We start from the raw sequence: 21,887 nt of genomic DNA, 5'->3' as shown, positions 1-21,887 counted from the left end.
CTTGCCACCAGCAGTCTTACTGTGAGATGTGTTCAATTGAACTCCGCCGGCTGGTCCCACGTTTCAGTCTCTGGCAAGCGGTTCTTTTCAGGCCCAGAGAGGTCCACGGGCCAGATTAGATGCCTTGACACCTTGGTCGGAGTATGCAGCTGGGATGGAGATTGTACGTCGGTTCAGCCGTCGTCTCAGAAGCTCTAAGAGGATCCAACAGGAAAAGTATTAAAGAGTCTTTTGATACGTCGATTTCCAATTCAGATTAACCTGATGGCCATCTTAATGAATCCAAACTAAGTAATTGGCGTTCAAAATTGAAGAGCAAAGACTTTGGAGAAGAAAGTTCAAAAACCTTGCTTGAGCCAGAAAGAATTGATGTTCCAAAAATTGTGCGTGAAAATAAATTTCGGCAGAGAATCGTCTCTACGGCACAAACTTAAAAGAAGTGATTCGGACCGAAGTCCGAAGAGAAGAGAGCAAGAGCTGAAGCTCTAAACTTCAAGAAACCAAAACTAAGAAGAACCAAAAATCTGAGCTCAGTGTGAGGTCTTATCACCTGGATGAGAGGAGGGGGGTCTGCAGGCAAAGAGGGGTGCCGCCCACGGGTGACTCCCATTCTGACTGGAGGACAATTGTTTAAACTAAACCGAGTTTACTCAATAAGATTAAGAATAAGAATCTAAACATATATACGTCACCATACATTCATTTCAATATTATTTCTATCAGATCCACGTTGATGTACGTTCACGTCATATATTTAGACAAACATTTCTATCAGATTCATGTTGAGATGAAAATCACACCATCTGGGAACATCCTCAGTTAATCCCAGTCTGTAGGTGAACAAAAACATGTTATACAGTCAACATTCTTAATAAGACATATTAATAAAGTAGGAAAAGAAATTGGTGTCTTTAAATAACACCTTCTATAGCTAATATCAAAGAGTATGCTTTATAACACGTCTAAATGTATAATTATGAAGGTTACATATTCATGGATATTCTAACACTAGATGGCAATAGCGCTCCACGTCAAATTCCTATTAAACATAATATAACTCTTATTCCTATTCTGAAGATCAGATTCAGAGTTTAAAAAGATGATTATAAAACATTCAATGTGACAATTACAAATATCTAGATGAAGAAAGACATAAATGTTCATTTGATGCAGAATTGAAAGCTGTGGTTTAATTCACTTCTTCAGCAGTCCTTCAACAGATGGTCAATTTTATGACTTTGCAGAGACTGGTTTCAGTCACAGTTCATGTCTTTGGGGTCAATTCGTAGATAGCAGAGTGTTCTGTCTCTGCTCGGTTGTTTATTCAAGGTGTTGTAAAAGTTCATAATATCCTGTCTGAGAGGGAGACTTAAGCCATTGATCAGTTCCTTTGTTCCTTGGTAAAAGTAATGTTAATCCACAGTCAGAGCGTGAAAAGGAGAGAGGCAGAGTTTAAGACGATACCATGAACAGCTGATGTGCTCTTCTTCTTCGTGCTGTCTTAAGGCCACGCTCTAGATGTTAGCGTTAGCAGCTACAAGTCTGTCTGTTCATACAGGTCACAATGAATGGATTTGATTGGCACAGATTTCTCCTTCTGGAGAGACAAACAAACAAACAAACAGCTTGAAGTATCTGCAGAGTCCTGTTCGTTAGTGATTCTAAAGGGGAACAGGATGTCACAGACGGGGGACAGGACGTCACAGATGGGGGGCAGGACGTCACAGACAGGGGACAGGACGTCACAGACGGGTGACCTGGTTCTGGATGTTTCTTCTTCACAGTTTGGGACGCAGAGAGCCGACGACAGGTTTGTCTGAGCAGAACTCTTTCCACCACGACGGTCTCTCCAGGACCTGAGAGCCCTGCATCACTGTGGACCACAGGTTCTTGTACAGCTGAGAGACACACACACACACACACACACACACACACACACACACACACACACGGGTGTTGATTAAGTTTTTTTTTTTTTTTAAGAAGTTATTGAGAACATTCATGAACTGTCAAGCTGTCTGATTATTTTCTTGTTAAATCTTTTTATTAATGTTTAAAGTGTGTGTGTGTGTGTTTACCTGTCCGTCAGCGTTTCCTGCGGGTGAGTTCAGTATGAAATCAGGAGGAGCCAAAACATCGACCAACGCTACAGCATCATCCTTCAGCTGCACACACACACAGATTTGAGATTAGACACAGGGCGAGGGCGGCAGGAGCATAAATAAAGAGGGTAGGGTGAATTAAAGGGGGTTGGGGGGAGTCAGGGGGTCAGCTGGGTTAGGGGGGTCAGGGTCTTCCCCCAGTCGAAGTCTCCTGTCAGATATTAGAAACGATAAAGAATGTCAGAGTGAGGAATTACAGGATCTCTTTATGTTACAGTGTCTGTTGGTAATCAATGAGCGACAGGACGACTGGAGTCTCATTTATCTCCCAGTTATTAAAACGACGACCAACATCCCCAGGGTCTTTGAAGGCTACAGACAGGTAGTCAGACAGGTACACAGACAGGTAGTCAGACAGGTACACAGACAGGTACACAGACAGGTACACAGACAGGTAGACAGACAGGTAGTCAGACAGGTAGACAGACAGGTAGTCAAACAGGTAGAAGGAAAGGTGTGTGTGTACCTGTGAGCAGAGAGTGAGGATGCTCATCTGGATCAGTTCTGCAGGTTTCCCTCCACTCAGGTAGTTACCTGCACAGAGTCAAACAGGTGTGTAGTACAGATGTGTGTACAGGTGTGTGTACAGGTGTGAGTACAGGTGTGTGTACAGGTGTGTAGTACAGGTGTGAGTACAGATGTGTGTACAGGTGTGTGTACAGGTGTGTAGTACAGGTGTGTACAGGTGTGAGTACAAATGTGTGTACAGGTGTGTAGTACAGGTGTGTAGCACAGGTGTGTGTACAGGTGTGAGTACAGATGTGTGTACAGGTGTGTGTACAGGTGTGTAGTACAGGTGTGTGTACAGGTGTGTGTACAGGTGTGTAGTACAGGTGTGTAGTACAGGTGTGTAGTACAGGTGTGTACAGGTGTGAGTACAGATGTGTGTACAGGTGTGTGTACAGGTGTGAGTACAGATGTGTGTACAGGTGTGTGTACAGGTGTGTAGTAGAGGTGTGTGTACAGGTGTGAGTACAGATGTATGTACAGGTGTGTGTACAGATGTATGTACAGGTGTGTGTACAGGTGTGTGTATAGGTGTGTAGTACAGGTGTGTGTACAGGTTTGTGTATAGGTGTGTAGTACAGGTGTGTGGACAGATGTGTGTACAGGTGTGTGTCCAGGTGTGAGAACAGATGTGTAGTACAGGTGTGTGTACAGGTGTGTAGTACAGGTGTGTGTACAGGTGTGAGTACAGATGTGTGTACAGGTGTGTGTCCAAGTGTGAGTACAGATGTGTAGTACAGGTGTGTGTACAGGTGTGAGTACAGATGTGTGTACAGGTGTGTGTACAGGTGTGAGTACAGATGTGTGTACAGGTGTGTAGTACAGGTGTGTGTACAGGTGTGAGTACAGATGTGCGTACAGGTGTGTGTACAGGTGTGTGTATAGGTGTGTAGTACAGGTGTGTGTACAGGTGTGAGTACAGATGTGTGTACAGGTGTGGGTACAGGTGTGAAATACTGACCCTGGTACAGCGTTGCCGTGTGGTTGCTAAGGCTCCATAGTCCATACAGAGCGCAGAGTTTCTTCAGAACAGGTCTTAGAGCAGCCGGAGTGTCAGGGTCAAAGGTCACATCATAAAACCTCTTCAGACAGTTCTGGTCAATGTAGGCGATCGCCAGAGAGCGGCAGAAATACACCTGCAAACACACAAACACACACACACACACACACACACAATGCGTGTTTATCAAACCACAATCCGCCGCTATAAAGCTTTAGCTCCTCCTACATTGAAACGTCACACTGCACATGTGCAGACTCTCAGACAAACTCACTGAATGTTTGAGTCTCTGCAGAGATTTAAACATGATGACATCATAGACACACTCAAAAACAGGCTCAGTGACACACAGGTTTCCCAGAACTACAGCACACACCCACCCGTCAGTATGTAACACAAAGCAGATGACAGATCAGCCGTCAGGGAAACAAACATCATGTGTTTATGTTTCTAACCAGCTGATCTGATGTTACAAACATGACGCAGGACGCGTGTGTGATCTGATAACACTGTTCCAGTTTGTTTCTCATCTGAAGTCCAAAAACAGGATGAAGGATTATCATCACAAGAAGAACCTCAGCTCATGATCGTCTCTAATCCAAACACAGCTCCAAGTCGGACGGGGTGACGGAGGATGACTCAGCAGTTTCACACTCAAACTAATCTGGAATAAAGAACCTCCCTCTGACCCTGTCCATGACCTCCCTCTGACCCTGTCCATGACCGCCCTCTGACCCTGTCCATGACCTCCCTCTGACCCTGTCCATGACCTCCCTCTGACCCTGTCCATGACCTCCCTCTGAACCTGTCCATGACCGCCCTCTGACCCTGTCCATGACCTCCCTCTGAACGTGTGTTCCCCGTGTTTTTTCAGATATCACTCACCTGGCTGTTGTTTCGAGCCTCGAAGTCTTCCAGTCCTGCGTCTCTCTGCTGCTGCAGCCTCCTCTGACTCTCCTCCAACAGGAAACACACCAACCACTGAAACGCAGACACACACACTGACACAGGACAGCATGACACACAACAGGACACAGGACACAGGACACAGGACACAGGACACAGGACACAGGACAGGACAGGACAAAGGACACAGGACACAGGACACAGGACACAGGACACAGGACAAAGGACACAGGACACAGGACAGGACAGGACAGGACACAGGACACAGGACACAGGACAGGACAGGACAAAGGACACAGGACACAGGACAGGACACAACACAAGGACAACAATCGGTGGTCAGCGGGTCACAAAGCTCTGACAAACAGAATCAGCTTCATTCACACACACAGACGGTGTCTCATTTTTACAGATCTTAAACTTCCTGTGCAGAGGACCTTGAAAATAAAAGATGATGTCATCTGTTTGGTTTATAATAAAGAGCTGTAGACGCTGTTAAAGGAGCGAGCAGAGTTTAGAGAATAAAAGACTTCCTGTATAGAACAGACATTAACTCATCACTCTGACTGATTCATCCAGGTGAGCTGACGTGATGCTTACCTGCAGGCTCCATGCACTCCTCCAGGGTCGTTGCTGTGAATTTATTCTGAAGGATGGTTTGGTACCCGTCCAGGAAGTCGACGGAGTGAAGAGGAGACTCGATCTTTACTCCGTCTGAGAGATGAGAGCAGAGATTCATTTAGTGTGTGTGTGTGTGTGTGTGTGTGTGTGTGTGTGTGTGTGTGTGTGTGTGTGTGTGTGTGTGTGTGTGTGTGCAGACTCACCGTGTTGCTTGGCGTGCAGCAGGCTGAGCAGGTAGTTACTGGTTTGTTGCAGCAACACGTTGTTGTCTCCTTCATAAGTGCAGTTTGGATCGTTGTTGTCCCTCAGTTCACCCAGACGGTTCACTACGGAGAGAGAGAGAGGAATCAGGTGTGTGTGTGTGTGTGTGTGTGTGTGTGTGTGTGTGCGTGTGTGTGTGAGACTGACTGGCCAGGTATCCATGCCCCCCGCACGCCTCTCTGCACTCCTGTATCCCACGCTGAGCCATCCACGAGCCCAGAGATTTACTGGAGCAGGAGATGGCATGGATCTCTCTGCCCAGGTCCGCCTACACACACACACACACACACACACACACACACACACACACACACACACACACACACACACACACACACACACAAATACACACATAGACACACACACACACACACAGATGAAGGTATTTCTGCAGCACCTGTGATGGTAGAAGTTGTTCTTGTAGTAAACAGACGTGTGTGTCGCTACATTTGGAGAAAACGTTTGAAGTTCACTGCAGAAACATCTCTCAGTTTTCAGTTCGGTCCTGAAATTGGGTTCTCTTTGTTTTTTCACATTGGCTCGCTCTGACTCACATGGCGCTCGCTCTGACCTGCATGGCGCTCGCTCTGACTCACATGGCGCTCGCTCTGACCTGCATGGCGCTCGCTCTGACCTGCATGGCGCTCGCTCTGACTTGCATAGCGCTCGCTCTCTGACTCACATGCTGCTCGCTCTCTGACTCGCTTGGCGCTCACTCTGACTCACATGGCGCTCACTCTGACTCACCTGGCGCCCGCTCTGACTCACATGGTGCTTGCTCTGACTCACCTGGTGGTCGCTCTTGTTGCCCATCACCTGTCCCATCTGAAACTCCACGTAGTTCATGAAGATTGTTTTGGTGAAATATTCCAGAGCGTACGCTGCGGCCAGGTAGGGGATCAGACGCCATTGCTATAAAGAATATTTGATGTTAGGAGTCAAATGGAGACGTGACCATGAGGAACATAAAGGGGGCGGTATCTTCAGAGACCTGCAGCTGGTACTCCAGGACGGGGATCTCCTCGGCGTCAAGGGGGCCAAACTGCCTCCTGGTGGCCGAGTACCTGACCGCCACGGTCAGAGCCAGCTTCAGGTTGGTCAGAGCCACCCTGCTGATGGACATCCGGCCCGGCGACAGCGCGCCCAAGGACGCCCCGAAACGCTTCTTAGAGTCCTGGAAGACAGACAGACGAGAAGACTTGAGACAGGCAGACAGGAAGACAGACAGACAGAAAGACAGACAGACAGACAGACAGACAGACAGACGAGAGGACGTAAGACAGGCAGACAGGAAGACAGGAAGATAGACAGACAGGCAGGAAGACAGACAGACAGACAGACGAGAGGACGTAAGACAGACAGACAGACAGACGAGAGGACGTAAGACAGGCAGACAGGAAGACAGACAGACAGACAGAAAGACAGACAGACAGACGAGAGGACGTAAGACAGACAGACAGGCAGACATCTTACTGACTTTAAACGGGGTGACATAGTGTCCGTCAGGCGTCACGTCTCCTGTCTTATTCAGCAGATTCTCTCGAGGGATCCTCACGTTGTGAAACAGAGCGAACCTGAAGAGAGAGACCACGCCATAAAGTGTTTTGCACTAAGAATAAGAACTGCAGCTCCCCCTAGTGGGCAAAACTTCAAAGTGCATCAACCCCTGTGCATTGATCTTTGTCTGATAAAAACTTAACGTACCCGTTATCGAGGCCGTTGTGACCCAGCTTCTTCCCCATGTCTCCCACCAGGACGCCGGGCAGAGCGAGCAGCGTGTGAGGGTCTCTCACCTGGAGGACAACAGGGACATTCAGGTGGGACTAAATGAACTTCATCTAGGTTACTCTGAAGGTGTTCAGTGCTCCTCAGCCTCTATTAACACCTGTTGGTTACCACGACAACACGCACACGTTCTCCACGCTCCATAATGAGCGTAACGTGCAGCTAATCTCCTGCACACGGTCGGATCTGAACTGTTTGTTGTCAAACGTGATTCTGCACATTTTAAACCATGTCTCCTCGTCTGCTCGCCGTCTCTCACCGGGACGATGAAGGAGTGCAGGCCGTGGCACACCTGGTCAGATGTGTAGAGCTGAGCAAACACCACGGCATGAGTGGCGTTCTTCCCCAGATTCCCCACCCAGAACTTCGCCGCCTCGAAGTCCGGAGAGTTGATGACAAACTCCTGAAGGGGAGGAGACGGAGTTTGTGATGATGAAAAAAGTGTGTGTGTGTCTGTGTGTGTGTGTGTGTGTGTGTGTGTCTGCATGTGTGTGTGTCAGTGTGTGTGTGTGTCTGCGTGTGTGTGTGTCAGTGTCTGTGTCTGTGTATGTGTGTCTGTGTATGTGTGTCTGTGTGTCTGTGTATGTGTGTGTATGTGTGTGTGTGTGTGTATGTGTGTCTGTGTATGTCTGTGTGTCTGTGTGTCTGTGTATGTGTGTCTGTGTGTGTGTGTGTGTCTGTGTCTGTGCGTGTGTGTCGTGTTGTTTACCTGTGTCTTGGGGTCATAGGTCGCTGTCGTCCTCATGGCTCTGGTGTTGCTGCCGTGACTCAGCTCAGTGAGAGCAAAGCATCCAAAAATCTACACACACACACACACACACACTATTACCTTCATTTCAGGCAGTGTTAATCTTCACACAATTTTCGAATTTAGTCAGACGAAAATGTCCTTTATATTTAGTCAAATATTAGTCATTTGTTATTGATTTAATTTAGTCAATTAGTCACTGACTAAAATTATCATTTTAATAATAATCATTTTAGTTGACAAAAATAGAAGTCAACAAAATCAGACGCGAGCTTTTACTTTTATTATCAGAAGCTCCAGGGGGCGGGGCTTCACAGACCTACAGGCGAGAGGCTCCAGGCTGCACATTGTTGCACTCACCACACACGCACACCTGGTTTACAAAGATTTTAGAACAGCTGAGGGGGGACGTGATAATAGTCACTTGTAATGTAATTTTCGTTTCGTCACATTTTCGTCAATTAGATGATGAAGAAATATTATTTATCAAATCGTCAAATAGTGGAGTTTCATCTCGTCATCGTCATAGTTGACTAATTTAAAAAGACCTTTGTCAACAAATTGTTTCGTCATTTATTTCGTTGACGAGATTCACACTGATTTCAGGGGCATATCAGTTATAAATAATATAAATAAAATGCACATGGTCTGCAAACAGTGAATTGACGTGATAGTTTTTAAGTAGACCCCTGGAGCAAAATACATGTAGAGACCAGGATGGGGCCCGAGACAGAGCCTTGTGGGACGCCACATGTAAGTACAGCCACCTCAGAGGAATAGTCTCTCTACTCTGTCAGACACCATCATTGAAACGTGACCACAGGATCATGTGATGGACAGAGTCATAGGCAGCAGTTCAATTGAAACGGCAGAGTCAACATATTAGACATGTTAAATGGGTTTATGCAGGGGGTCCATGCAGGAGCGTCCGGAGTTAGAGGACATGTCAGCAGCTGAGAACCATTAGTTTGTGTCTGCAGGCTGCAGGTGAGTTCAAGTCTTACCTTCATGGCTTTGATGTTTTTAACAAATTCACTGTGCCTCGCTGAGCCAGAGCTCGCCACAGTCACTCCAAACATCTGAAACACACACCACGAGACACGACAGGAAGTGAGAATCTTTACACAGGAAATAAAAGAATAGCGAAGTCTGTCAGTGTGTTCTCTTCGATGTCTCCAGTGGTGATAAACTGTAACTGCAGCTGTGCTGTACTTTTATTGATGGTTGACATCAATCTTTCACTGTCACACACACAGAGAGACACACACACACACACACATGCGCGCACACACACACACACACACACACACACACACACACACACTCACCAGTCTGTTGAGGATGTATTTAGCATTACAGGACCAGTCGTACATGCCCAGACAGTTACTGAGGACAGAGACCTTCCAGGGATTAGCCATAACTTCTTCATCTGGTAGGAAGTCATAGGAGAACAGCTTCTTCACCCTGAGAAGGATTAAAGACAGGTAATACAGGAAGTAAAGATCAAAGAATAATGACAGGTGATACAGGAAGTAAAGATCAGAGAATAATGACAGGTGATACAGGAAGTAAAGATCAGAGAATAATGACAGGTGATACAGGAAGTAATCTCTGTACTGTTGTTACCTGAGGAAGGTGAGCTCTCTCATCTTCTCCAGAGGAATGTCCTCACCAGGCCGCCGGGCGAACAGAGGGTCGTTCTCCAGAGTCTGGAACACAAGTTTCTGTAGAGCAGAGAACAACACAAAATGAGGAGAACATACATGAGGAGAACATGTAGAGAACATGAGGAGAACATACATGTGGAGAACATGTAGAGAACATGAGGAGAACATGAGGAGAACATGTAGAGAACATGAGGAGAACATACATGTGGAGAACATGTAGAGAACATGAGGAGAACATGAGGAGAACATGTAGAGAACATGAGGAGAACATACATGTGGAGAACATGTAGAGAACATGAGGAGAACATACATGTGGAGAACATGTAGAAAACATGAGGAGAATATGAGGAGAACATGTAGAGAACATGAGGAAAACATGAGGAGAATATGTGGAGAACATGTAGAGAACATGAGGAGAACATACATGTGGAGAACATGTGGAGAACATGAGGAGAACATGAGGAAAACATGTAGAGAACAAGAGGAGAACATACATGTGGAGAACATATAGAGAACATGAGGAGAACATGAGGAGAACATGTAGAGAACATGAGGAAAACATGAGGAGAACATGTGGAGAACATGTAGAGAACATGAGGAGAACATACTTGTAGAGAACATGTAGAGAACATGAGGAGAACATACATGTGTGGAGCATATAGAGAACATGTAGAGAACATGTGGAGAACATACATGTGTGGAACATGTCGAGAACATGAGGAGAACATACATGTGTGGAACATGCAGAGAATGTGTGGAGACAACAGACAGGCAGAAGATGACAGAGATAAGAATTAAACAGAACCAGGGTTCTGTGCATTTTGTTCGGGTTCTCTTACCTTGTAAGCGATGATCTCCTCTCCTTCGATGAACAGCAGCATCTCCTTCCAGTTAAAAGAAGCGTTCTTCCTGTAGACGTCCAGTGGGCCGCTGGGGAGGTCAGGAACCAAAGAGTCCATCTTTTCTGTTCTCACTGACGAACAAGAACACAAACAATCAATACAGGAATGTTCTTATGAAACTGAAAGGTTCTCAGGAAAGACTAAAAGGTTCTCAGGAGAGACTGAAAGGTTCTCAGGGGACTAAAAGGTTCTCAGTAGATATTGAAAGGTTCTCAGGAGAGAGAAAATGGTTCCCAGGTGATATTGTAAGGTTTTCAGGAGAGACTAAAAAGTTCTCAGTAGAGACTAAAAGGTTCTCAGTAGAGACTGAAAGGTTCTCAGGAGAGAGAAAAGGGTTCCCAGGTGATACTGTAAGGTTCTCAGGAGAGACTAAAGGGTTCTCAGGAGAGACTGAAAGGTTCTCAGGAATGACTGAAAGGTTCTCAGGAGTGACTGAAAGATTCTCAGGGGTGACTGAAAGGTTCTCAGGAGTGACTGAAAGGTTCTCAGGAGAGACTAAAATGTTCTCAGGAGAGACTGAAAGGTTCATAGGAGAGACTGAAAGGTTCTCAGTAGAGACTAAAAGGTTCTCAGGGGAGACTAAAAGGTTCTCAGGGGAGACTAAAAGGTTCTCAGGAGAGACTGAAAGGTTCATAGGAGTGACTAAAAGGTTCTCAGGAGAGACTGAAAGGTTCTCAGGGGACTAAAAGGTTCTCAGTAGATATTGAAAGGTTCTCAGGAGAGAGAAAATGGTTCTTAGGATAGACTGAAAGGTTCTCAGGAGAGACTAAAAGGTTCTCAGGAGAGACTGAAAGGTTCTCAGGAGTGACTAAAAGGTTCTCAGGAGAGACTGAAAGGTTCTCAGGGGAGACTAAAAGGTTCTCAGGGGAGACTAAAAGGTTCTCAGGAGAGACTGAAAGGTTCATAGGAGTGACTAAAAGGTTCTCAGGAGAGACTGAAAGGTTCTCAGGAGTGACTAAAAGGTTCTCAGGAGTGACTAAAAGGTTCTCAGGAGAGACTGACAGGTTCTCAGGGGAGACTAAAAGGTTCTCACTAGAAACTAAACTGACACTGTGGAGATCAATGTAGCTGTGTAGCGTATCTACTTTTAATATTTATATATATATATAACTCGGGGCACCATCCTTGTTAAGTAAGGAAACTAATATTACTTGTAATAATTAATGAATCTATAAATCGGTCTCATATCATTGGGATGAATTCTCAAGCAGTAAAAACCATAAAATTACACAGACAAAGTATTGAAAGTTTATATGAAAGTTTAATACAGAAAAATGATGAACAAAAGAATTTAAAGGAAATGCATAAGTAATATCAGTATAATTACGACAGTGATATAACTTGAATAATAATATTGAATTGTTTAAGTTGCCATGGTGAGATCCTTATGTCAAGTTTGGAGTTTAACTATATTGTTTGAGGGATTTAACGAAGTGGGATTTTGAGAAATAAAAATAAAAAGGGAACTTAATAAATTTGGTGAAAGTTGACTCTGAGGCTTTGATTCGGATACCACAAGCTTGACTCAACACCCCAATCTCATAATCAGAACGCTTCCTTACTGAGATGTAGTGTTCAACTGAACTCCGCCGAATGGTACCAAGACTTCCCGTCGAGTTCTTTCGGATCAGGAATGCCGGTGGCCCACAATAACCGCCGTAGCAGGTCTGGTCGGAGTCGACAATGAGATGGGTTTGAAGAAAAACACAGCGGTCCAAGCAGTTGTCCGTGGGTCCTTCTCTCAGCGGCTCAAAGAGTCTCAATTAACGTTCGTCAGGATTGACGCTCGTTGATCCTCACTTGACTTGAATGGTCACTTGTAGTGAAATGTGAGGATAGAAAAAAATAATGTTCTGGAAGACGAATGATCAATACTTGGAAAAAGGGGGAAAAGACAGAGGCGCTCAATCTTAGGCTGTAAGAAAAAACCTTAGAATGCGGGCATGAAGAATCAGGGTTGGTTTAAGTTGGATTCGAGTTCTGCAGGTCCTGCGAATCCGGACTTAAATTCAAAGAGTTTCGTGTTGGCAAAACTTGAAGAAACAAAGTGGTTTGGAACAAGGATTTAACAAGAGACGTCTAAGAGAGTTTAGAGGAAGAAGTTACGAGGAAAATTTACAAAAAAAAAACGAGAAAAAAAGTGCGCTCCAGAGAGGCGAGCTACTTTATCCAGGGGATGACTTTACGAGGGGGCGGGGCCTAATATCTAACCCACCTCTGATGTTTACTTTTTAATTTGAATCCACTCCGAGTTCTTTACTTATTAAGAGCATAAATAAGAACTTTGATCATATGAACATCACCATGTCAATATTCGTATGTAGGATTATTTCCGGCAGTAAACATTTCAGACAATTATGCAATGAAACCTGAAGAAAGTTAGACGATTTCTGCCTGTATGGGAATGAGTCAGCATTATACCATTCAACATTAAAAAAAACAACATTAATATAGTATGAAGGGTATAGCATCATATCTTAAAATACAAAATTTATAACTAGGACGAAATCACATAGTAACTATTGTACTTCCTCCGTCCTAAAACTCAGGTCGGTACAGCGCTCTTGCCACTAGGGGGCAGTAGTGCTCCACGTAAGACTCAAGTAGAATTCATCAGGTAATGTGATTTAGTTTCTCAATATCTAAGTTCGTCATAGATGATCGTAGCAGGATCTAACTTGCATGAAAGTGTTAGTCTTGATGTCATGGATACATATATCCGATTCGGGGATTGAACCGAAATTCTATTATAACAGAAATGGATTATGTTGGTTAACCCTCCCGCTGTCCTCCGCTTCCCGGCCCGCCGCCGGTCCGGCGATGTGAAAAAGGAAAGAATAAGAATATACGAAACAGCAATAAAAAAAATATAAGAAAGGTAATAAATTACTAAAGTGTATTTCTCCAAACACCGAGAAATACAGAGCCCACCAAAAACATTTAAAAAACATTTTTTAACATTTTTGTTCTTTAAAAATACATAACTAATAAATGAACAAAATATTGGAAAAAAAAAACAAGGCTGTTATCCCTTCCGGCAGTACATGCCTAACACACGGGCCAAATCCATTCAGAGGTGGAGTAAATTTTTAAAAAAAATTATTTTTTATTTTACACGTCTCCTTTAATGTCTCGTGATGTATCCACTCATGTGTTTCTAGTGTAATAATGCTCTCCCCCACTCTCTCCCCCCCCCGCCCCCCTGGACCTTTTTGCATGTGTGTGCACAAAAAAAAAACATTTAAAAAACTTTAAAAAAAAACAAAAAAAAAAACAAGGCCGTTGTCCCTTCCGGCAGTATATGCCTAACAAACCGGCCAAATACGGGATCAAGTCGTGGGTGGCCTGCGACGGCAAATCCAGCTACGCCTGGAAAATGCAAGTGTACACTGGAAAACGGGCGGAAGGCGGCCCCGAGAAGAACCAGGGCGCACGGGTCGTGTTCGACGTGACGGAGGGACTGAGCGGGGGTCACGTTGTGACGTTCGACAATTTCTTCACCTCCTACGACCTGGCGCTGCGGCTCCTTGAGGACAGGAACATCACCGCGGTGGGGACGGTGCGCAAGAACAAGCCCGAGCTGCCGCCCGCGCTGCTCCAGACCGAGGACAGGGCCATGCTGTTGTCCAGGTTCGCGTTCACGCCCGCCGCCGTCCTGGTGTCCTACCTGGCCAGGAGGCGCAGGAACGTGCTGATCGCCGGGACAGGAAGCCGGCCATCGTGCTGGACTACAACCGCGCCAAGGGCGGCGTCGACAACCTGGACAAGCTGGTCGGCACCTACAGCTGCAGGAGGATGACCGCGCGGCCACATGGTCGTGTTCCACAACATCGTCGACGTGTCCGCCTACAACGCCTTTGTGATATGGCGAGAGACGCACCCCGATTGGCTGGCGTGAGGGAGGGAGGGGGAGGAGGAGAGATGGCAGGGGTAGGAGAGGGGGTAGGGGGGAAGGCGGCGGCGGCGGGAATGTTTCGCCGCAGCGGCGTTGGCGTTGGTGGTGGAGGCGGCGTTGGTGGAGGGAACCGGAACCGGACTTTGTTGAACTCCGTGCTCATACACCGGAGACATGCATCCCGCAACGTAGATGCTTGCGGTGCAGTGTCAGGGTCCGCGAAGGTCGCGATGAAGACGCCCTCGAGTCCCGGGGGCCTGTCTATCGTGCCGTCCACGTAACCGGGATCCACGTGGGACAGATCGCCCTTGCGAGGTTTCACATCTTGATCATGGCCGCGAGCCCGCTCTCGTCCCCGTACTCCCGGTACTCGCGGTGAAACGAGACCAGGTTATCGACCGAAGATCCCTCCAGGAGCTCGGCCTCCGAGGAGTCTCCCTTGGCGCCGGTCACTAGAAACAACTTGTTTTTCATGCCCATGTCGGCCAGCATGTTCATCGTGGCGTACTCCACGGCGCACAGGTTACGCTTACAAAACTCTATGTGAGGCGGAGGGGAGCGGCTCAGTCTGACGTCCCTCACGGCCGGCTTCTGAGCTCCCGCGCCATCCTTTACGAGCACTACGCATCGGCTGTCCGCGTTCTCCGAGGCGTAGACACGCGCGAGTGTTCTGGCCATGCTCGCTATGGACGCCCGCGGATCGCCCTCGACGTAGTCGCTTTCCTTGACTCTGTGGATCACCATGAGATGATCTATCAGAGTCCAGTCCTGCTGCTGAGGCGGCCTGTTGATTAATTCAAACGGGGCCAGGTGAGGGTTCGCCAACATCGCGTGGATAGCCTTGTGTTTCAGTCCCATTGTGGTCAAAGTGTGTGTGTGTGTGTGTGTGTGTGTGTGTGTGTTGTCTGGCTAATCAGGCTAATTGTCTAATTGTCTGTCTGTACAATGGACAAGTCCAACCGGAGGGCTTATATATATATATGTTGCACCAAGGTCGTCGTCCGTCTCCACAGTCGTCGACTGTGTTGGTTGCTTTTCAAGCGACAAGCCCTTATTTTCTAGTACGAAGCACTGAGTCGTGTTTGTGCCCGGAAGAGAGAAGGGTGAGGGACTGCGAACCTGAGCCCAGATATTCAAGCGTTTGAAATCGATCAGGGGCTCGACACGGTTGAGCAGATCCTTGCCCATAAGCAGAGGTATGGAGTTCAGGGGAGACACGTACACAGGATGGACAACGGTCATTGTTCCAATGGTAAGTTGTATCCATGCCAACCGTTTGATCGTTGTGCCTGATTTGGAGTATGGTTGGATCTCCAGTGCACATGGTTGGAGCTTTAAATCCCTATTGGATTGATGAGCTAGCCTACGTAGTTTTTTGAAAAGTTTCGATGACATCAAGGTGATGTCGGCTGCCGTGTCAAGGAGGGCTTCATGTTCAAGCACATTTTCGAGGGTGGTTGGCACACTCTTTGTTGTGAGATGCTATGGTGGGGTGAGCACTGACAACCATCACTGCACTGGCAGGTTTCTCAAGTTCTTGGGATTGCTTGAAGCTTGTTTGAAGTAACTTCTTGACCCGGGTTGTCAGTTGTGTCACGGTAAAAATCTTCATCCTCTATGTTGGTTTGGTCTAGAGGAGATATGTCTGTGTTTACTGAGGTGACTGTGAAGAGATCGGCTTTCTTGTTACCTTTAGAGCGTGCGTTCCTTAAGGAGTTGCTTGATAGCTTCTAGTTCTTCCTTTGACAGAGGGAAAGTGTCTGACTTATTCTCAGTCTTCTCCCGTCTATCCATAGGATTTGACTTGTCACTTCCCCGAGGGAGATTGTTGGTGAAGTCGTGTCGCGCAGTTTGGTGAAGCTGTTGGTCCCTTGGGCGGGAGTGGTAGTTTTGATGCCAAATCCCCTATTGTCTCTATTGTCTCTATTGTCCCGGTCATACCACTGTTGAGGTGGAAACCTGGTTCGGCGATAGTCTTGGAAGTTTCGGTTTGACTCTGGTTGACGGTGGTAGCCATGAGACCGGGAAGGTGGTTGAAAGTTGCGACTTTCACCAGTTGGTGTGGGTTGAAAGGGTTTGTGGACTTTGGCTGGCCACTCCTTTTGGTGAACACCCTTGGAAGCTCCTTCAAGTTCGAGGGGCATGTCCTTTGTGTCGATACTCAGGACGTTGTTGGGCTCTGCCTTTTTGGCAGAGATTTGTTTTTGCTTTGTGAAACCTCTTAGAGCCAGTTCTCGTAGTTGACAACTGGAGAGGGTGCGTGGGCAAGCAGAAACGCCAAGATGATGGCTAGTGGTGGGATGGAGATTCTGAGTGAAAAGAACTTTGAAATCCAACTCTTCCTCCATCCCTGGTTCATTTTTAGAACCGAAGTAAGCTCGTCGTAGGCGGTTATAGTACTGTTGAGGGGACTCATTCCTTTCCTGTTTAACTGCCAGGGCAGCGGCAAGCCCTGTAGGATGATCGTAATCAGAGAATTCAACCATCATAGCTTGAGAAAGCAAGTCATAATTATCCCTGACATGATTGGGCTGGCGCTCGATGAAGCTGCTGATGTCTCGGTTGGAAGTTACCCTGATTAGGTAGGTTTTGTCGTCAACCGTTGCACCTGGGAATCTTCGCAGGTGGTATTCAATGTCTTTTAGATATACACTTGGGTCAAGACTGCCTCTATTACCCGGCTCGAAACGGGTGATGTTACGAGCTATTTTGTCCAAGTCTCAATCGGAGGGACGTGATAAAGAGTGACGATGGTCGGGTACAGGGGACCTTGAGGCCGGAGTGGCCCCTCTCAAGATGCGTGCGGAGGGATCAAGGTTTGATCGAGTCCAAAGAGGATCATTTGTTGCGGTCATGAAGCCCGTTGGAGGGGTTCTATCCCTTGGAGGGAGGATGTCTTTCTTCCTGTCAGAGGGTGACTCCTCACCTCGTTGCCGTCGACTTTGCTCTAGCTCGAGCGCAAATTGGAGTTGCCCTTGGATTCTCCCTAGTTCATCATCCTTCAGCCTTTGCTGTTGCTGAGCATGACTTACCTGATGCAAGGCGTCGCTTAGTCTGGTTTGGAGGTGGCGTGCTTGCTGCACCTCCGTATCCAGAGCTCGGTTTTGAGCCTTGACCTGAGTTGACAAGTCTTTGATTCTCTCCTGAGCCTTTTCGAGAAGGACGTCTGATCGGTCGAGTTGTGTGACCGTCGCTGTGAGTTGTTCATTGATTGTCTCTAACTCGTGTTCTTTCCTCTCAAGAGCCGTTTTGAGCTCATTGTGCCCTTCCTCACTGTCCTCCTCTTCTTCAGGTGAGTGAGGGCCAGCATCCTGTAGTTCTGAGATGATTCTCTCGGCCTTGCTTAAGGCTTCATCTTTCTCTATAAGCTGTAGCTGGAGAGTGTCATAGTTTCGTTGCAGATGTGTATGCCCATCTGCCATTCGATCTAGCATTTTGTGGACATAACTTTCTTGGGCAGTCCTAATTACGGCCATCTTTGCTAGCACCTTAGCTAATTCCTTATCTTTCAGAGGATTAACTAGATTTGTTAGAACCAGTTCTGACATCATGTCACGAAGGAGAGAAGGGTTAGTGTTTTCCACTTCATCCACAAAACCAGGAATCAATGATTTAGTCATATCCGCCAGAACAGACCCTAAGTGTTCCATGGGGTCATCCAAGGCAACCTGGCCAGCGCCACCGGGGGTCTCCATATCTAACACTTAACGACTGAGCAAACTAAGCAAAAGATGAGGGTGAACAAAAGAAAAATAAGAGAAAACAAAAAGAAAATGTTTAATGATAAAAATAAAAATAAAAACACTTTTCTTTTGTTTATTTTCTTTTAATTGAAAATCACAATTAAAATTTTGAAGTTCCACAACCCAAAGTTTAAACTAAAATTTCAAATCAACGTCAAATTTAAACTTGAAATCAAACTCAGATCAAAATGAAAAATAAAAATCCAAATTCAAAATCAAGATCAAAATTAAAATTTAGGATTTAAGATTAAACTTAAAATTTAAGATTAAAATTAATCAAAATTAAAATTTAAGATCAAAATTAAATTTAAGATCAAGATCAAAATTAAATTTAAGATTAAGTTCAAAATTAAAATCAAAATCAAAATTAGAATTAATTAAAACTGAAATTTAAGATCAAAATTAAACTTAATATCAAAATCAAAATTTAAATTTAAATTTAAATTTAAAATCCAAAATTTAAAATCCAAAATCCAAAATTAAATTTAAATTAACCATTAACCTGGTAAGATTTGGATCTTAACTGGAAATCAAAGTTCAGATCAAAGTTGAAAACTAAACGTGTTTGAATTAAAGTTTGGGTCCTAGAAAGCAAAATTAAAAATAAGAAGTTAACACTTATCAGTAGTGATGGTTAGCAGAGAAAAATGGGTGAGGATAACTTTTAGTTGACAATGACTAGTTTTTAATCTGAAGGAAACTAAATGTTTAAATTCAAGTTTTATTGAAACTGTTTGAGGAGAATAGAATTTTACTCAAATGAGTCTTATTTGTGTTACCTGAAGTTTAAAGTTAGGAGTTCCTCAAATAAATCAATCCTATTTTGGAGAAAGGCCTGACTAATTTACTTAGCGAATCTCTCTGAAATTTATCCTGGAATCTTTCTGTGATCAGGAAGCTGTGTCAGTTATTTGTAGGATGTAAACCAAAACAAACACAAAATATATATATATATTAAAAAAAAATAAAAAAAACAATATCAGCTCAGTTAACCAAAACAACCAATAGATGGAGACAGAAACGCCCAACAATCTGTTTACTAAAGACAGTCACCAGGGCAGGCCTGGTGCTAAAGCTCAGTTGCTCAAACGACCACCCGATGGGGACAAAGGCACCCAAGAATCTATTTACTAAAGACAGCCACCAGGGGGTTCCTAGTGTTAAAGCTCAGTTGCTTAAGACAGCTACGAGATGGAGCTCTCATATCAGCTGGCCCAGCTGAGGGGTCGGCGCCCTCTTTAGCCGCCACCAGGGGCGGTGTAGCTCAATTTCAACCTCTAATGCTACACGAAGAAGAACACCTGAAGTGTCCTCGAACCTTTAGCTTTGTTGCTAAAAATACACTAGCTTAGCTTTCTTGCTAAGGTAAATGCTATCGTCTCTCTCCTTTGACAGAGGAGGAGGTATAAATAAACAGCTGTTTCAACATCAGCGATTCTGCTCTTTATAGCAGAATGTGAAAATCCCCCACAACAAGTTCTGTTTAAAAGTTTACAAGTAGCTAATTCGTTCACTAATAATGGGGTCCTGTGGGTTCGAGAAGATACGAGAAGCTTGTAGATATCTCTGTCCTGCACGGCTAAACTGACTTTAATTCTGAATCTCGCGAAAGAATGTGGTTTAGATTAGGCCTTTACTCGATCAATCGGCGCTGAATAATGTCCGTTGGAGACGGATTCAAACTGTTACCTGAGTGCCTCGGCGGCGATTCAAACTGTTACCTGAGCGCCCCGGCGGCGTTAAATAATGTCCGTTGGAGACGGATTCAAACTGTTACCTGAGCGCCTTGGCGGCGTTAAATAATGTCCGTTGGAGACGGATTCAAACTGTTTCCTGAGCGCCTCGGCGGCATTCACAGAAACTCACACACTCACTTCTGACAGCGAGAGCAATTCAGCTGGTCAGCTGTTTGTTTACACAGCTCAGCTGATCGGCGTGCCGTGACGTAAGGAATTGTCACAGCTGATGTACGGGTCATAAGCATGAACCATACGTGAACACGTGATATCAATAAACAACATACAGCGGTGTTGCGAGAATGGCTGCTTAATTATTCATCGTACGGCGACGCGCAAATGAATGCTCACAGTTCTTCTCTCACACACAACTTGCAAACTTACAAAACCACATTGCTTGAATAAACAGATAGATAGAAGTATTGAACATCAATATAGCAGATTGGATAGCGGGGTAGATAGGATTAACTGGTAAAGGGGAAGGGTTTATTGGTATTGTGAACTATTTTGTCTGTGTAAATATTAATTATTTTACATTAACTTGGCCTCACACGGGGCACCAATATGTAGCGTATCTACTTTTAATATTTATATATATATAACTCGGGGCAACATCCTTGTTAAGTAAGGAAACTAATATTACTTGGACACTGGAGGAACTGCAGATTTTGGCACTTGGCTAAAAAGTAAACAGAGTTACACTGCTCACATGAAGCTGTTGCAATTTAACTTTAATAAAATAATGGATGACTATTTCACATTTTAAACTGTTTGTATATCTGAGGTTTCCTCCGTGGTATATGACGTAATGACTGTGATTCTTTGATCCCTCTGCACATGGAGGAAGAACTTAAACTTTAATATTGAATCATTAAATGATTGTCACGTTCCCTCCTGAACAGGACGAACACAGTTCTCACCCTCAGAGGTTTCTCATTAAGAACAACAACGTCATCTCACCTGACAGGTAAGTATCATCTCTCTTTCTCTCTCTCTCTCTCTCAGGTGTCCTGCAGTGGGCTTTACATGGCCCTGTGGACCTCCGGACCTCTGTTCAGTCCTTCAAAAGGTTTTTTTTTCCTTCCGGGATCTGCAACAACAACAACAATTCTTCCTGTCCGTACCCTTCAGAATAAAAGCATCATCACCAAATAAATCTAATTCCAGGCAGATTTTCACCCTCGGAAAAAACAAAGTCGTAAAATAAAATAACATATAATGAATATCTATATTATTTTTTACGGTAGAAATCAATAATATGTGCAGATATATAGCAGAAATTAAATTTTTAAAAACATTGTTCACTACGGTGGTTTTATTCTGAAGGTCTGGGTGAAGACTGGGCAGCTTCCGGTCTGAGTCATCTTTATAAAAGTTAAAATTTTCATGGAAATAAACTTCTTTTTTTTTTGATCAACTTTTTAATTTCCTTTTATAACAGACAGAGTTACAACAATCATAAAAATACAGACAAAAATACAGACAAAAAGTAAGAAGACAAAAAAGTGAAACATAAACCCTGTGGCGTTCCCTCCCTCCCCACCCCATAGGTCTCTATTATAAATAAATACTGTGTGCAGGGGAAACAGATTCCAGAACATAGATAAAAAATAAAATAATAATATAGCGCTTACAGCAGTTTGTTAATTCTTTTTAGCATCGATTCCCATGCCGAGATGTTGACAGCTGCAGCACCATGCACTCTTGCCACTGACAGCTCCACACCAATAATATCAATATATGTGTTAATCCACTGGTTTTTTGTGACTGCGTGTGGGGCTTTCCAGCTTAAAGCCAACATCTTTTTGGCTGTAGTGATGCCTGTTAAAAGAATACGTGTATTTATACATGTTAATTTTAATGAGGTTGTATCATTCAGGAGCAGCAGAGCGGGAGAGCATGGCACAGGTACACCCAGTACATCAGATAGAATATCACAAACCTACCACAAAAC

The 21,887-nt window shown here is 44.9% G+C and overlaps 2 protein-coding genes across 2 annotated transcripts in view; one reads left to right on the top strand and one right to left on the bottom strand.

Annotated features, from left to right (window-relative positions):
* Window positions 1-1,659: 1,659 nt before the first annotated feature.
* Window positions 1,660-21,029, bottom strand: LOC132959004 (peroxisomal acyl-coenzyme A oxidase 3-like). Its single transcript, XM_061032100.1, has 19 exons — window positions 20,894-21,029; window positions 10,497-10,630; window positions 9,617-9,714; window positions 9,319-9,454; window positions 8,995-9,069; window positions 7,952-8,041; window positions 7,502-7,645; window positions 7,162-7,250; window positions 6,935-7,031; window positions 6,449-6,631; window positions 6,247-6,369; window positions 5,605-5,725; window positions 5,400-5,522; window positions 5,176-5,289; window positions 4,555-4,670; window positions 3,631-3,805; window positions 2,629-2,696; window positions 2,079-2,165; window positions 1,660-1,898 (listed from the first exon to the last, which is right to left on the bottom strand). The coding sequence occupies exons 2-19, from the start codon at window positions 10,614-10,616 to the stop codon at window positions 1,779-1,781; spliced, it is 2,079 nt and encodes a 692-aa protein (XP_060888083.1). The 5' UTR covers window positions 10,617-10,630; window positions 20,894-21,029; the 3' UTR covers window positions 1,660-1,778.
* LOC132958912 (uncharacterized) overlaps window positions 20,809-21,887 on the top strand; it is a 52,463-nt gene continuing 51,384 nt past the window's right edge. The window contains exon 1 of the mRNA XM_061031994.1: window positions 20,809-20,900. Within this exon, the coding sequence (XP_060887977.1) occupies window positions 20,809-20,900 (92 nt within the window). The remainder of the gene's footprint in view (window positions 20,901-21,887) is intronic.

Source organism: Labrus mixtus, chromosome 23 (assembly GCF_963584025.1).
Source record: "Labrus mixtus chromosome 23, fLabMix1.1, whole genome shotgun sequence".
In the NCBI taxonomy this organism is placed as follows: Eukaryota; Metazoa; Chordata; class Actinopteri; order Labriformes; family Labridae; genus Labrus; species Labrus mixtus.
Note: the sequence above shows the minus strand (reverse complement) of the source record. Positions and strands in the feature narration are given on the sequence as shown.